The sequence below is a fragment of the Seriola lalandi genome, unplaced genomic scaffold (genome assembly GCF_002814215.2).
Source record: "Seriola lalandi dorsalis isolate HSWRI2012SDOR001 ecotype SW California unplaced genomic scaffold, Sedor1 jcf7180002054981, whole genome shotgun sequence".
Taxonomy (NCBI): domain Eukaryota; kingdom Metazoa; phylum Chordata; class Actinopteri; order Carangiformes; family Carangidae; genus Seriola; species Seriola lalandi.
The window spans coordinates 235683-251068 of record NW_019525661.1 but is presented as its reverse complement, the minus strand read 5'-3'; the positions used below and the strand labels follow the sequence as shown (position 1 = coordinate 251068).

The following is a 15386-nucleotide window of genomic DNA, read 5'->3' as shown; positions in this document are numbered from 1 at the left end:
ATCCAGACGGAGGCTGTGCTCTGTGTGAGAGACTGAGTAACAAAGATAGTCTCGGGCCCCATGATTCACCTGGGGTTTAGTACTTGCTGTGGCGGCGCGGGTTCGAGTCTGGCCTGTGGCCCTTTGCTGTGTGTGTAATAACCTTAAAAAAAGAAAGATAGTCAGTGTCTTCTTACTTTCTCTGTGCGTGATCATGTTACAGTAAACCACAGCTCAGTCTATGTGTTTGGTGTTTGTCAGACGACGTCACAGTTATAAAGTCAGGATTTGACCACAGGTCCAGACATAGACTACGTCTAGACCTAGTCCTGCAATTAAAAGTTTCACTCTCAAAATGAAACCTGACTGAGGAGTAGTCCAGTGATAAATCACCTACAGTCCATGATTGAAATCTACCTCTATAATTCCATCACTCTTCTCTCTCTCCCTCTGTAGCGTAACCTGACATTCTCCTGCAGCGAGTCCAACTCCTTCCCCGTCTTCTTCAACTCCACGTCCTTCCTGCGGCTGCCGGGTCAGAGTGACAGCGACACTCTGTCAGTCAGCCTGTCTTTCAGGACATGGAACCCCAACGGGCTGCTGATGTTCACAGCGCTGGCCGACGGCTGGGTGGAGGTGGGACTGTTGGAGGGCAAGGTCAACATCTACGTGAATGTGACACAGCAGAAGAGCATACGTTACATTGATATCTCATCAGGTGAGCTCAGCTCATTGGTCGTCAGAATGGAAGTTCAGCAGCCTTCGATTAGTGTAATCAGTCATCACATTTAGCCCCTTTTTTTATCTTGCTGTCAGTTTTATCCTGTTCATAGTTCCATAGTTCATAGACTGAAATGCGTTTTTCCTCTCAGGCTCGGGTCTGAATGACGGCCAGTGGCACAGTGTCCATCTGAATGCACTGGAGTTCTATGCAATGCTGACAGTAGATGGAGATGAAGCATCTACAGTCAGAACAGTCATGCCCCTCCACATCCAGACTGGAGGAACCTACTACTTCGGAGGTGACTACTCAAAAAGATAACTAATCATCCAATGTTACTTTGTATTATTCAAGTTTTGGCAGTGCAGGGTATTTGTGTTTTCAGCTAGTGAGTCACATTAAACAATCACCTTAGTTTCTTTTAGTCAAGTCAAAGTTGTTTTAAGTGTTTCACACTCTTATGTCATACACATGTTGAGGTGTATTTTACAGTAAATTCCTGGCCTTGAAGGACATCCTCTCCCAGGTGGCTATGACGTCCACGGTTTCCCATACCCATCTTGCTTGGATGTGTGGCACATTGTTATTGTGATGTCATCTATGAACCCTCAGAGCGCAGGCTGGATGATACCTGACTCATACATAGGGCCTGAATCATTTCAGTCACTGATGCTGCCTTCAGAGAGACTTCTGGCTCTGCTCCATCCACTTGAACTCAGTCATTCAGCCTGATGCTCCTTCTCTGTGTTCCACCAATGAATGTGGTCTGTCATCACCATCCCTGCACAGAAGACAGTCTCAGTCCAGACTGTTCTGGTCTGTGGTTCCCTGATGGTGGAACAAGCTACTGAACACTATCAGAGCAGGAGCGTCTCTCTCTCTTCAAGAATCTGTTGAAGACTCCTCTCTTCAGAGAGACCTCCTCTCCTAACACCTCTAACAACGAGCTCTTATTGTAACTCTACCTGCACTTCTTCACCTGATCTCCTTCACTTACTAAATAGATGTAGTATTTACTACTTACACCAAGCTCTCCCACTGCACTGAAGCTTTAGTGATGTTGCTCACTGGTGAGTCACTTTGGATAAGAGAGTCTGACAGAAGAGTGTATGTTGTTTTATTCACCGCACACACTCCATAAAAACTCAGAAACGATACCGCCCTATTATAACATATAGAACATAGGTCTATATGTTTTTAGACATTTAATGTGGAAAAGTTACATCCTTTTTGTTGTGTTTGGTGTCTGGTGTCAACATTGTTCCTAGGGCAGCTGCTTGACCTCATGACCTCAGTATTACTAAACTCCTGACAAACTATTTCTCCAGTGGTTGTAATAATGACCTTTAACTTCCTCTGCTTGTCTCCAGGTTACTTCATGCACACTAACACCCGATCAGCTCAGCGCCCCTTCCAGGGCTGCATGCAGATGATCCACATAGACGACCATCTAGCTGACCTCAGGGCTGTAGAGCAGGGTCTCATTGGGACCTTTGAAAATGTCAGCCTGGACATGTGCGCCATCATAGACAGGTATATGACTCAGTCCAGATTATAAGAGTTCTAGTTCTGGGGGTTAGGAACTGGTCCCTGTTGTGTTCTCCCTGTGTATGCTGATGTTTCTGTCCACTGCTCATGTGTGTCTTCTCAGGTGTATTCCCAACCACTGTGAGCACGGCGGTCGCTGCTCTCAGACCTGGGACACATTCAGCTGCAACTGTAATGGCACTGGATACACCGGAGCTACCTGCCATACCTGTAAGTTTACACACACACACACACACACGCACACTTAAGTACACACACTGTTGTGCATCTACTGAGTTGTGCGTGGTGTGTCCTCTGCAGCAATGTACCAGCAGTCCTGTGAGGAGTATAAGCACCAGGGGAAGAGCTCTGGGAGCTACTGGATCGACCCAGACGGCAGTGGATCTATTGCCCCCTTCAGAGTCACCTGTGACATGACAGGTGAGGTGTCACTGTGAGAGGGCTGAAGGGCTCACCTCTTTAATTCTCTCACCTGTCCCTGGGTAAGACACTAACAAAGTCTGTTTCCCAGAAGAATGGGTGCTCGCTCCAGATTGTGGCACAAACATGAGCTCTACTGTCGACACTTATAGTGTACATACTCCACACACCACTGTAGAACAGAGTTGAATAGAACACATCGGATAGAATAGAATAGAATAGAATATATTGGATAGAATAGAATAGAATATATTGGATAGAATAGAATAGAATAGAACTTGCGGGTCTTTAAGGTCTTGCAGCACCTTGCAGATGACAGCAGAGAGAAGAGATGATGATGAGGATGAGTTGCTGAAGAAGCTGACTGATGGTTTGTTTTCTGGTGTTTTAGAAGAGAAGGTGTGGACCACACTGAAGAACAACCTGTCTCCTCAGACCTCAGTCACCAGAGCAGACCAGGAGGGGAAGGCGGCGCTGCAGATCACTTACAACGTGACCGATGAACAGGTACACAATGAGCGGCGCTCTCTGACCTGCTTCACCTGCTGCATATTTTGCATATTTGACATATTAACACAAACGTCGAAAATAGACATTTTGGGCTAATCCGAGCTCTGTGTCTCATCCATGTGTCCAGGTGCTGTCCGTCACTGGCAACGCAGAGTACTGTGAACAGTACGTAGCCTACGCCTGCCGCATGTCTCGTCTGCTCAACACTCCAGGTAACGTGAACTGTCTCAGTTTCCTCTGCAGTCACTAACAAACCCACATTTGGCTCCGGTGTGATACAGCTGTGCTGGGTTCAGAGTCAGTGAGCAGGATAGGACTCATTCTGATGAAGGAAACTGACTCCAGGTCTTTGGTTTGATCCCAGATGGCGTCCCGTTCACCTGGTGGGTAGGACGAGCCAATGAGAGGCATTCCTACTGGGGGGGTTCAGGACCGGGGATACAGAAGTGTTCCTGTGGCATCGAACACAACTGCACTGACCCCAAATACTACTGCAACTGCGACGCTGACCAGAGGACCTGGTGAGTGGACGCAGCAGCTCAGCTGGTTAATGTGGCAGAGTTTATATGTTCATACTCAACTGCTGAACCTGACTTCACTGCAGCAGCGATGAGCTCTTTAGCACTGTTACTGCATGAGGAGTAATATTGACTACACGACATGAAAAGCAGGATTCTGTTTTATTCCTTACTACTGTGTGTTGCTTGTTTCCACTGTATATGTATAAGTCTATATGTTTTCCTATTTAATGCTATGGCAGCACAAAATCCAGTCCAGAGGTTAGACACAACTCTGTGTAGATTCATGACTAAATCTATGTGAACGAACAAAACCAGAAATACACGTGCACATTCTTTTCATCAGAATTATAAAGCTGTGTGTTCCCATTGTTCCACTTCAGCCGCATGTGCACAAGCCTCACTTCACTATCAAAATTAGCCATGATTGGATGAAGACACTCCCTTCATCAATCAGTTTGTAAAAAAAAAAAATACTGTCTGTGTCACAAGAGAAAAACACCTTAACATCTTATTATTATTTTTTATTATTTCAACTCATGAAAAATGGGACGTTTTTACTCTAGAGTTTTGTCAGGGAAGTAAAATAGTTATAAAGGAGAATATTATAGAATATTAGCAACAGGTCAAATGTTTTAATTAATTTGTTCAATGAAGAAAAACAATTAGCGCTCTCTGCAAGATATGAAATGATCATATAATCAAGAAATGATTGTGTTGTAGATTTATTTACTCACAACTGTTGTTTATGTGCAGACTTTAATAATGCAATAGACAATTTAACAGACAGGTTAGCTGTGTTTACTTCCAATGAGTGGTTATAATTATGAATAGAGTTTATTTGGACATACTGTGTACTGTATAAGAAAACAAAAGAGTGTGTGCGTGTGTGTGTGTGTGTGTGTGTGTGTGTGTGTGTCTGTGCAGGAGGGAAGATGCAGGCCTGTTGGTGTATAAAGACCATTTGCCAGTCAGTCAGGTGGTGGTTGGTGATACAGGCAGAGCTGGATCTGAGGCCAAGCTGACCGTAGGACCACTCAAATGCCAGGGGGACCGTGAGTGTCAACCACACACAAACACACACACACACACACACACACACAATAATCTTTCCAGAGACTATGAGATGAGATATTTCATCATCATGAGTATGTATGTTCTGCTGCTGTTGTCTGAAGGGAACTACTGGAACGCAGCCTCCTTCTCCAGCCCCGCCTCCTCCCTCCACTTCCCCTCCTTCAGAGGTGAAACCAGCACCGACATCTCCTTCTACTTTAAGACCTCCTCCACTCATGGAGTGTTTCTGGAGAACCTGGGAACCACTGACTTCCTCCGCATTGAACTCAGAGGTGTGTCTGTGTGTGTTCACTGTACATAACTCATTAATTTAAACCTCTTGTTCTAGTCAAACAGGAGCATATTTTTATTTAACCAGGTTAACTGCGTTAATTGACTAGATATATAACCAGGTTAGTTCACTTAAAATAAGGCTTTATTTGGCCAGGTTCTTAAAAAGATTAGTTCTTACCAAACATCCAGGGATGAAAAATGAAGGGTAACATCACTACTCGGCTCCACACAAGTGGAGTCAGGTGTTGCCAAGACGACGATGGTGGAGCAGCTCACTCTGAGCTTCAAAACCGCTCTTCAGAAACCTGTGTGTGACATCACATTCTACGGTTCTTACTGATGAAAGGGGAGTTATGAGGAAATGTAAGAAATGTGTTACTGAGATGTCCAGGCAGAAGTTTTAAATGCCTTGAGCCCTGAACTGAAAAAGCCACGTTGACTGAAAAAATTCAATTCAAAAGGAGAAATCATTGCGAGATCTTAAAATGTTTCTGATGTGCAATTTTTTTTATCCCAGGAGGCTCGGTGGTCGTCTTCTCCTTTGACGTGGGCAGTGAGCGGATGGAGCTCAGCGTCCGCTCGCCGGCGCCTCTCAACGATGACCAGTGGCATCGCGTGGAGGCTGAGAAGAACATCAAGGAGGCGGTGCTACAGCTTAACGGACAGTACAGAGAGGTCAGACCCACCCCCCCACAGGGACACACAAAACTGGAGTTCTACAGTGAGCTATACATTGGTAAGACACACACACACACACACACACACACACATACACACACGAACACACACACACACACACACACACATTAGATGTACTGTACTGTGATGTCATACAGTACATGTCACTTTATCAATGACTGGTGACCATCTGAACATAAAGTAAAAAACTCATGGTCATCTGATACTTCCTGACTTTATGACCTGAGGAGGAGTTCCTGAACGCACCACACAGTGCACAGAAAGGTGGAGGTGAAATGATGGAGGAAAGCAAACATGGCCACTGAGAAACCGAAGGAACCACACAGACCCATCTGATCAGGATCAGAGGAGGCGGATGCCGGAGTACCTGGATCAGGAGGAGACTCTGGACAAGGCCCTGACAGGAAGACAGATGAACAAACTCAGACAGACAACTGTATTAGTGTCTGTGCCACTGTATACAGCACAAGCAACATTTGAATGTATACATATGGTCATAATGATGATATGTATACAGTGTGACATAATTCATCAGTGTAGCCCAGTTCCCCACTGCTGTGTTTCATGCAGTGATAGGACACAGCACTAACTCCATCATCATTCTGCTCAATATTCTATGAGCTCATATAGACATTTATTATTTACTAGCTATTAAAAGCACTGAAGTCTACGAAGCCCCTGTAGCTGACATTGTATTTAATGTACAGCTGAACCGTATGTAAGTCCATGATGACGACGTCCACAGAGTTAAATTTGATTCAGATTCCACAGTCTCATTCATCCCATTCATCTGTGGTTATATACAGTCATATGGCAGCAGAAAGCAAAAAGCATGTGTTTTTATAAACCGGCTGACAGCCCAGTGCGACTGCTACTGCAGTTACCAGGTGTGTTACTCCTGAGACACGTATTTCAAAGAACTGAGCATTTATAACAAATGGTTTTAGAGTCAATAACATCAAATATCACACATTTTTAATATTAACATTAATATTCTTTATAATATTAAAAAATCACTGCTCTGCTTACTGTACATTATAATTTGGCATTTGACACATAAACCTTTGAACTGCTGTTTAGTGGCATACAATACAGTATTATCACTATCGTATATTGTTACTGTATCGATATATTAAGTTTTGGATATCGCCCAAACCTGGTCTAGAAGAAATGTTGTGCGTACAGCATTAAACTTCATTCACGTCTTTTCTTCTATTGAAGTTAGCATGCTAACCAGCTACCTCCTGTCTGGTCACTTTCTGATACCGAGTCAATTTAGTCTCCCGTCGGTACTGAAGACGTAGCTGCTCAGAGGACGTATTACAACCAATTGTATTGTAAACACAAAGATGGCTGAAGCTTTTGGAAAGACTGGTAAGTAAACAGCTGCTAATGTTAGCGTTAGCTATGTAGCGGGAGCAACAACTCCTTTATGCGCTAAAATCGTCCAGATGAGAAAGAGGCGGTGTCAGAAGGCTGACAGCAGAGGTAGAAGAATATGACTGAAACACCTGTTGATGAATATATTCTGGACTTCACCGTAATGCTATGCTTCAATTTCCCAGGTGCCTCGAGTGGTCAGAGGGGTTTCCTGGGCTGCATGCGGGCTCTGATGATAAATGGTGTGACCTTTGACCTGGAGGAGAGGGCAAGGGTGACTCCAGGCGTGAGTCCGGGTTGCCAGGGCCACTGCAGCAGCTACGGGATGCACTGCAGGAACGGAGGGAAGTGTGTGGAGCAGTACAACGGATACTCCTGCGACTGCTCCCTCACCGCGTACGACGGAGCCTTCTGCACCGATGGTACGACCTCAGCGCTGAACGAGATCTGATTAGATCGCAGCAGGTTAATTAGATGATGTCATCGTTCGTTAGGTTAGATGCAGCAAAGAGTGATCAACACCTTTCTTCTTCTGCTGCTGTTTCTGTGTGTGTGTGTGTGTGTGTGTTAGATGTTGGCGGCTACTTTGAGACAGGAACCTTGGTGCGTTACGACTTCCCGTTCGAGGTGGGGCCTTTCGTGTTGCGGGAAGTGAAGAGCCTATCAGGTGTCAGTGTTCCTAGTGAGGCCAACCTGACTCAGGAGGAGCTGGTGTTCAGCTTCAGCACCTCCAGCACCCCCAGCATCCTGGTCTACGTCAGTTCCAGGACTCAGGATTACCTCGCTGTGGTGCTCAGGCATAACGGTGGGCTCACCAACATCCTATCTAATTTATTTCTTAATCATTTATATAATTGATATATTTTATGAACTTCTGTTGCATTGTTATCCTGTGTCTGTCCGTGTGTGTTTCCAGGCACCCTCCAGATCCGTTACAGTCTCGGGGGGCTGACAGAACCTTACACCATAGACGTCGACCACCGTAACTTAGCCAACGGACAGCCGCATTCTGTCAACATAACAAGGAACTTAAGAGAGATACGACTACAGGTTAGTACTTCCCGCCACTGCTGCAGTATCCGGCCATGTTACACCAAACACTGTCACTGCAGATATGTAGGAAACTGGGTGTGGTTAGCTTAGCTTAGCATAAAGACTGGAAGAAGGGTGAAACAGATAGCCTGGCTCTGTCCAAAGTTCAACAATACTCCAACAACACGTCTAATTCTCACTGATAAACATCATGTATCTCGTTAGCTGATGGACTGAAGATATAGTCCCAGTGAAAACTGTCCAGTGTAGCTCACCTGTTTGAATGTAGTCAGTTCAAAACCTGGACAAGTAAAACCATTGAGATTCTAGGTGTTAATGACAGATTCAAGTTATCAGCTGAACTTGTCACTCTTCCTCTATCCATGTTCTCCAGCTCGACCACTACCCGGTCTCCACGTACACCCTGCCTGAGGCCTCCGACACCCAGTTCAACTTGATCAAAAGCATCTTTCTCGGAAAGGTCTTTGGTAAGTGTGTAGACAAGTGTGTGTGTGTGTGTTGTGTGTGTGTGTGTGTGTGTGTGTGTGTGTGTATGTGTGAGTTTATTTTACTACTCTTGTGGGATCCAGACAGCTCTGTGGGGACCAGAATGTTGAACCTCACAAGTGGAAATGGCTGTTTGAGGGTTAAGACCAGGTTTTAGGGTTCAGGTTGTGTGCGTGTGTGTGCATGTGTGTGTGTGTGTGTGTGTGTGTGTGGTGATTTTAATCCTGTCAGAGAGTGTATGTGTTTGAATGTTCTGCTAACACCTCTAACACTCTAACATGTCTTACTACCACGTACACTGTACTTCTTTAACTGATCTTCTTCACTTATTAAATAGATGCACTACTTACTCCAAGGTCTCCTTCTGCACTGAAACTTGTGTGATGTTGCTGACTTGGATAAAAGCTTCTGCCACATGAGTAAATGTAAATGTAAATGTAGTGAGTATTATCCATGTTATCGATCTGTCCATCCCTGGAATCCACATTAAATATGCAGGAGGTAGAAGGGTTCTGTATTAATACTGTGAAAGTATCAAAGCCTCAGTCCACAGAGAAATGCACACAGCCTGTATTCAGACACTGAGCCTTAAAACCAGCCGTCAGGACTTCTGGAACTTTGTGATGTCACAACAAAGCAGTCACTGCTCACAGCCATGTCCCAAGCCCCGCCCACCTGGACCCACCATCCACCCTTGCAGGATTTGGGTTCCCTGAGTGTTTTACCTGAAATCTGCTGTATTTTTATTGGATCACTCAGAAAACAGAGAGGAGGCTCTGAGCCACTCTTCTGATTGGCTCACTGACCTGTTGTTGCTGGAGCTCCACAGAGAAGCCTGAGAGAGGAGATGTAAAACTACATTGAGATTGTTTTTGGTTCTTAAAACCACAAATATACCTTCTTAGGGATCAACACTTCACATAAAAAACAGGAGAAGAGAAAATATGAAGCTTTAAATTAAATGTTTGACAAACACACTTGTGTCATACAGAGTTGTGTACAACTCATTATCCCCTGAATTTGACCATATAAAGTCTGACAGATGATACACTTGTCCATCTCTCCATGGTACATCAGGACAGTATGAGGTCTGACCCAGACAGATAAATATGAATCTGAATTAATCTCATGTGAACCACAGTTTGCAATTGGTGTGGGTTGGACGTCCTCTGCTGGCTGAGAGATGAACCTCTTCCATCTTTTACAGTAGCTTTGCTACACTTTAAATTATTTTACATACAATAAAATAATTTTTTCTAATAATGTAAAGTATCATTTGAAGATATTGATTTATTTTTATTCATCAGCACCGGCGACAGTCGGAGCCAGAAGCATACTGTTTTCAGGTTGTCCATCTGGCCCATTCTCGTGGACACGATATCTTAGTAACGCCTTCACGGAACTTCTTCAAATTTGGCACAAACGTGCACTTGGATTCAAGGAAGAACTGATTAGATTTTAGTGGTCAAAGGTCAAAGGTCGGTGTGACCTCACAAAACAGTTCTTAGCCATTACTCCAGACTCAAGACAGCAATTATGACAAAATTTCACACAGATGGTTCATATTTTAATGACTCTGGATAAACAGGATGTAACCTGAAACTAGTCTGAGTGGAGGAGGCAGACAACCACCAGGAGGTGATTCTAGTTTGTTTTATAAATTATGATATAAACAGATGTGTTGAGAACACTCACTCACTGTGTGATCTGCTCTGTCCTGTAGAGACCGGACAGATCGACCCCATCCTGATCGAGCGCTACAACACTCCGGGCTTTGTGGGCTGTCTGTCAAGAGTTCAGTTTAACAGCGTATCTCCACTGAAAGCTGCATTGCGCTCGGGTCTGGCAGCGCCCGTCACCACCCACGGCATTCTAGTCCCGTCCAACTGTGGAGCCTCACCCCTGACCATCTCCCCCATGGCCTCAGCCAGTGACCCCTGGCACATGGAGTTTGGTAAAGACACAGTTTCAAGGAACATGAGGACATGTCAAATCAGAATCTAACAGAATGCAGAGTTTATATCAGAATTCAAACACATAACAGATGTTTACTTTGTCCACAGCTGGAGCTGTTTTCCCCTTCAATGAGGACAAAGCCAGTGGTGATGGAGTGGATCGCAACTCTGCTATAATTGGAGGTAAAACTTGTTTAACTTCCAGCTACCAGACACCCCACACAGAATACTGTTTCCATCAGCAGAGGCAGATCTTTCAGTCTGACAGTCAGAGAGGAGCAGACACAGAGGTAACCTTGAAAGAGAACTGAACATCCATCAAAAAGCTAACAGCATACAGCTGGACAAAGAAACAAAGGAAAATGCTTAATTGCAGACAACTTTAAAGTCTGAAGCTACAGGAGAGAGAGATTCATCAGAACAAGGTCAAATTGTTGTTCTGTGTGGAGAGGCGGGATGCTGAGTCAGCACTGCTGCGGAGTGCACTCTGCTGTGCTGCTTTCAGAGTTCAGTCAGTTTCTTTTTATGCCAGAGCAGGAGGCATATTGTTTTCAGGTTGTCCACGTCTGTCCGTTCTTCAACTTTGGCACAAATGTTTACTTGGACTCAAGGATGAACTGATTAGACTAGATAGATGGTGGTTATAGATCAAAGGTCAAGGTCAGTGGGACCTCACAAAACACTTTTTAGCCATTACTCACAGCAATTATAACAAAATTTCACACAAATGGTTCATATTTTCTCTGACTCTGGATAAACAGAGATGTAAACCTGAAACTAGTCTGAGTGGAGGAGGGATACAACCACGAGGAGTTGATTCTAGTTTTCTAAAGTTTTTTTTTTAATTTTGGCTGAGGACTTAATGTCATTTGTTAATTCACCTAGGTTTTCTATGATTTGAGTTCTTTTTGCGGACGGACCAAGTACAATGACCTCAAGTTTTCTGACATCCAGTTTTTTATTCCGGTATGACAGTCGTGGAGGATTGTTATGTTGAACCTAGTCACCAGGTCTGATTGATAAATAAAGTTGTGTGTCATCGGCATAGCAGTGAAACTGGACATTATATTTACGGATGATGTCGCCAAGAGGGAGCATATAAATGGAAAATAAAATGGGACCCAAGATTGAACCTTGGGGGACACCATAGAGTGAGTTCCTGCTCACTTGTCCAGTCTGTCAAGGAGTATGTTATGATCTCTTTGTCTCTCTCTCTCTCACTATGACTGTAATAAAGGCAAAAGCCTGAAAAAACAACTCTAAGCAAAGAAAGATATTGTGCCTGTTCTAACTTTCTCTCTGAGTGATCATGTTACAGTAAAACACAGCTCAGTCTTTCATTTATGTCTTTGGTGATTTTGTCAGACAATGTCACAGTTATAAAATCAGGATTTGACCACAGGTCAAGACATACATTACGTTTAGACCTAGTCTTGCGGGGAACAGATCCAGAGGGCAAGATGAAGACTTGTTGTTCAACCATCTCAATGAGTGTGAACAGAGAAACTGGTGTAAATGAGCTGAGGGAGGAAACAGGAAGTGCTCCGTGAGTTATGGAATGTGACCTACAGTCTCTTAGGGACTAACAGTCAGGACAAGTCGCCTCTGCTGCGTCAGTACTGACCACTCTTAACTGCTCACCTGTTGTGTTTCCAGGCATCATCTCCATGGTGATCTTCACTGTCCTCTGCATCATGGTGTTCGTGATCCGCCACATGTTCCGTCATAAAGGCTCCTACCACACTAACGAGGCCAAGGGGGCGGAGTCAGCAGACTGCGCCGACGCCGCGATCATCGTCAACGACCCCGCCTTCACCGAGACCATCGACGAGAGCAAGAAGGAGTGGTTCATCTGAGGCCGCCGCTGCGACACGGACAGCTGACGTTAGGATGTATGTTAGTTTTCTCAGCATAGGGCGTATTAGTGAGGTGACACCCCCCCCCTCTCCCCCCTCTCCCCTGGGGGAATCTGGAGAATGTGCCGAGCGGTTTATTTAAAAACTTTATGGACAGCGGACACCATGGCATCGCAGCGTGGGTTTTAAAGCACAGGGCGCAGCACTGCCTGGCAGAGCCCACGTGGAGGTGTGGAGCGGTTTGTTTTAACTTTATTTACAACGGACAGGGTGACAGGCTTCAGGTGGTGTAGAGGACAGTGCCATGATGAGTGAGTGTGTTCATCAGGTTTTACTTTTTTTTTTTTTACCATACATATGTATACATTTTTTATCTGAGTTCAGTTTAATTTGTGCAATTTATTCATTTATTTATATTTATTATTTAAGTCATATATTTTTTTAAAGGTTTTTACATTATTTATTTATTTCTATAAGTTCATAACTTTATGCCTCTGTATGACATGCTGGTATTTCAGATTAGACAATGATGCATTAATGGTAATAATTATTAATCCATGAATCCCAATAATTTTCCACCTCTGTAGCAACGCTCAATAACTCCAGCTTTTTTATATTAAATCTCATGTTTAATCATTTGCTTTATTTTCTATTCATGTCAGTAAAGTTTAATTTCAGCCTGAAGACGTGTGCGTGTGTGTGTGTGTGTGTGTGTGTGTGTGTGTGTGTGTGTGTGTGTGTGTGTACTGGCCTGCCTGTAAAGGAGATGTAGCCATGACGTTGTCTGCATCATTTGGACTAAGAACCAGGGAGAAAATGAAATGTCACACTTGTATTTATTTTTGCATCTACATATCTGACAGTGTCTTAATGACTCAATCTTTTGTTTTAACTGTTTTTGCTGCCAAATGACTTCAGGCTGAGTTCAACTGTTGCAGAATGAACCGAGTCCCGTCAGTCCACTAGAGCTCCACTCGCTGGTTTGTCTTCATCAGATTTCTGAGGCAGAGGTTGTCTTTTGTTAGAAATGTCAGTGTTTACAATAATGCAAAAACATCTACAAGTGATTCCACACACCTCAAGGTTTCAACATATTGCAAAATCTTGAAATTCTTCTGCTGTCTGACCCAGAGTTCGACAAGATGAAGTTTAACTTGGTGCGTCCGCTGCAGGGACAGATGGGGAATGAGTTTAGCCTAGCATAGCACTAAGACTGAAAGCAGGGGGGAAACTGTTAGCCTAGCTACATCTCAAGTGAACCAATGCAGCTTCCAACAACTCCACAGCTGTCTGAGTTACTCTTTGTCTGTTAGTGAGGAGGCTCCATCTAAGAGAGAAGAGATGAGACAGGGCTCAAACCTGAAACCACAGTGAGGACAGGACGTTCACACTAATGGCACTTACAACCATGATGTCTTTTTTTCTACACAACATAATGTATGAAAAACAGCTTGGAGTTGTTGGAAACAGGCCTGTAATCTGAGATGAGTCCACATCCAAGCAGCTCTGAGATCAATTCAAGACCAAATCCAAAAGGGACACAGCTGTTCTTGTTGTTTTAGTGAGAGTCTGTGACAGAAACAGGAAACAACTTTGCAACAAAATAAATTACATAATTTCAGTATATTTCAAACAAAGTATGTTTGCACAGTTTTAGGAGATGAGTATAAAAACATGTTAACTTGGTTGTTCTGCAGTGAAGACACGCTGTGGAAAATAATTAGTACCTGCAATCAGAACAGTGTATGTGATAGAACTGTGTGTCTCTGTGGGGAGATGGTGATAATAATAATAATAATAATAATTGTAAAGATAAACATTATTTAAAGAGCATTTTTCATACAAGAGATATAGCTCAAAGTGTTGTTTAATTAGACAGAAAGACAGTTGATGATAAATTATGTAAATAAAAAAAACAAAAACCAGTAAGAATAGTAAAATATGAGAGAATTAATTAAAAGCCAAGACCCCACAGCTCTTATAGTTCACTGGTCTTATAGTCACTGGTCTCAGGTGAGACCAAAGACTTGCTGAGATCTATACAGGTCTAAATCTAAGTCCGAGTTAACAGGGTTAACAGAGAAACACATCTCAAGGTAACTTGAGCCCTGCTGCTATTATTTCTTAACTTGTGAGGGAGCTAGGCTAGCAGCTTCCCCCTGCTTCCAGTCTCTGTGCTATGCTAGGCTAAATATCCTGGGCGTATTTATGTATTTGATGACGGATGATGAAATTCAGAGAGATAATACACTGATCATCGTGTCTAATTCTGTACAAGACGGCAACAAGCAAAACAAGAAACTTCCCAAAATGCACAAAGTAATCACAGAATAACCAGCCTCTGTTGGCAGGAAGGTAGGAAATAAAACTTCCCGGCTACAGAGAGTCTCTCCATTTCCAGCTAACAGAGACGCTCACCAGTGTTTGATAGGTTTGTCATAGGTTTTCTTTACTGAGGACTGAGATCAGCTTCCTCCAACACAAAATCCTGTCAAACTCTTAAGGTGGACTGACAGGACTCTGAGTTCAGGATCCTTCTCATATCTGTCTTTTAAGAACCTGAGCTTACATATTTGATTTTTATGATGATGATGTTTCTGGAAGAGAATGTTTGTTACCCACATATAAAACTACAGCGTACATCCTGACATTTGATTGTATTGCATTTGTATTCTTTTGACTGCACTGCAGAGTAATGGCATGCTGTTTGACACTGAATGACACACACACTTCTGTTTGATAAGCCACTGTAGCATCACGTTGTTTTTTCTTCATGTTATATGTATAAAACTTTGCCAAACTGTTCTTGTTTTTATAGCTGATTTCTCATTCTTTGTGCTTTTCTCATTGTCTTGAAAAAAAAATGATGCTTCCTCTTGGAAAGAACAGTAAAATATGAGTTTAAATCTTA

At 43.4% G+C, this 15386-nt stretch overlaps 1 protein-coding gene across 1 annotated transcript in view; it reads left to right on the top strand.

Moving 5' to 3' along the window:
* cntnap2b (contactin associated protein 2b) overlaps positions 1 to 15386 on the top strand; it is a 34676-nt gene extending 19290 nt beyond the window's left edge. The window contains exons 8-25 of the mRNA XM_023398198.2: positions 436 to 697; positions 852 to 1001; positions 2071 to 2233; positions 2352 to 2458; positions 2549 to 2668; positions 3060 to 3175; positions 3306 to 3390; positions 3543 to 3699; positions 4624 to 4751; positions 4875 to 5045; positions 5564 to 5782; positions 7311 to 7547; positions 7697 to 7930; positions 8042 to 8175; positions 8552 to 8645; positions 10388 to 10618; positions 10728 to 10802; positions 12276 to 15386. Of these exons, the coding sequence (XP_023253966.1) occupies positions 436 to 697; positions 852 to 1001; positions 2071 to 2233; positions 2352 to 2458; positions 2549 to 2668; positions 3060 to 3175; positions 3306 to 3390; positions 3543 to 3699; positions 4624 to 4751; positions 4875 to 5045; positions 5564 to 5782; positions 7311 to 7547; positions 7697 to 7930; positions 8042 to 8175; positions 8552 to 8645; positions 10388 to 10618; positions 10728 to 10802; positions 12276 to 12475 (2883 nt within the window). The 3' untranslated portion in view covers positions 12476 to 15386. The remainder of the gene's footprint in view (positions 1 to 435; positions 698 to 851; positions 1002 to 2070; positions 2234 to 2351; positions 2459 to 2548; positions 2669 to 3059; positions 3176 to 3305; positions 3391 to 3542; positions 3700 to 4623; positions 4752 to 4874; positions 5046 to 5563; positions 5783 to 7310; positions 7548 to 7696; positions 7931 to 8041; positions 8176 to 8551; positions 8646 to 10387; positions 10619 to 10727; positions 10803 to 12275) is intronic.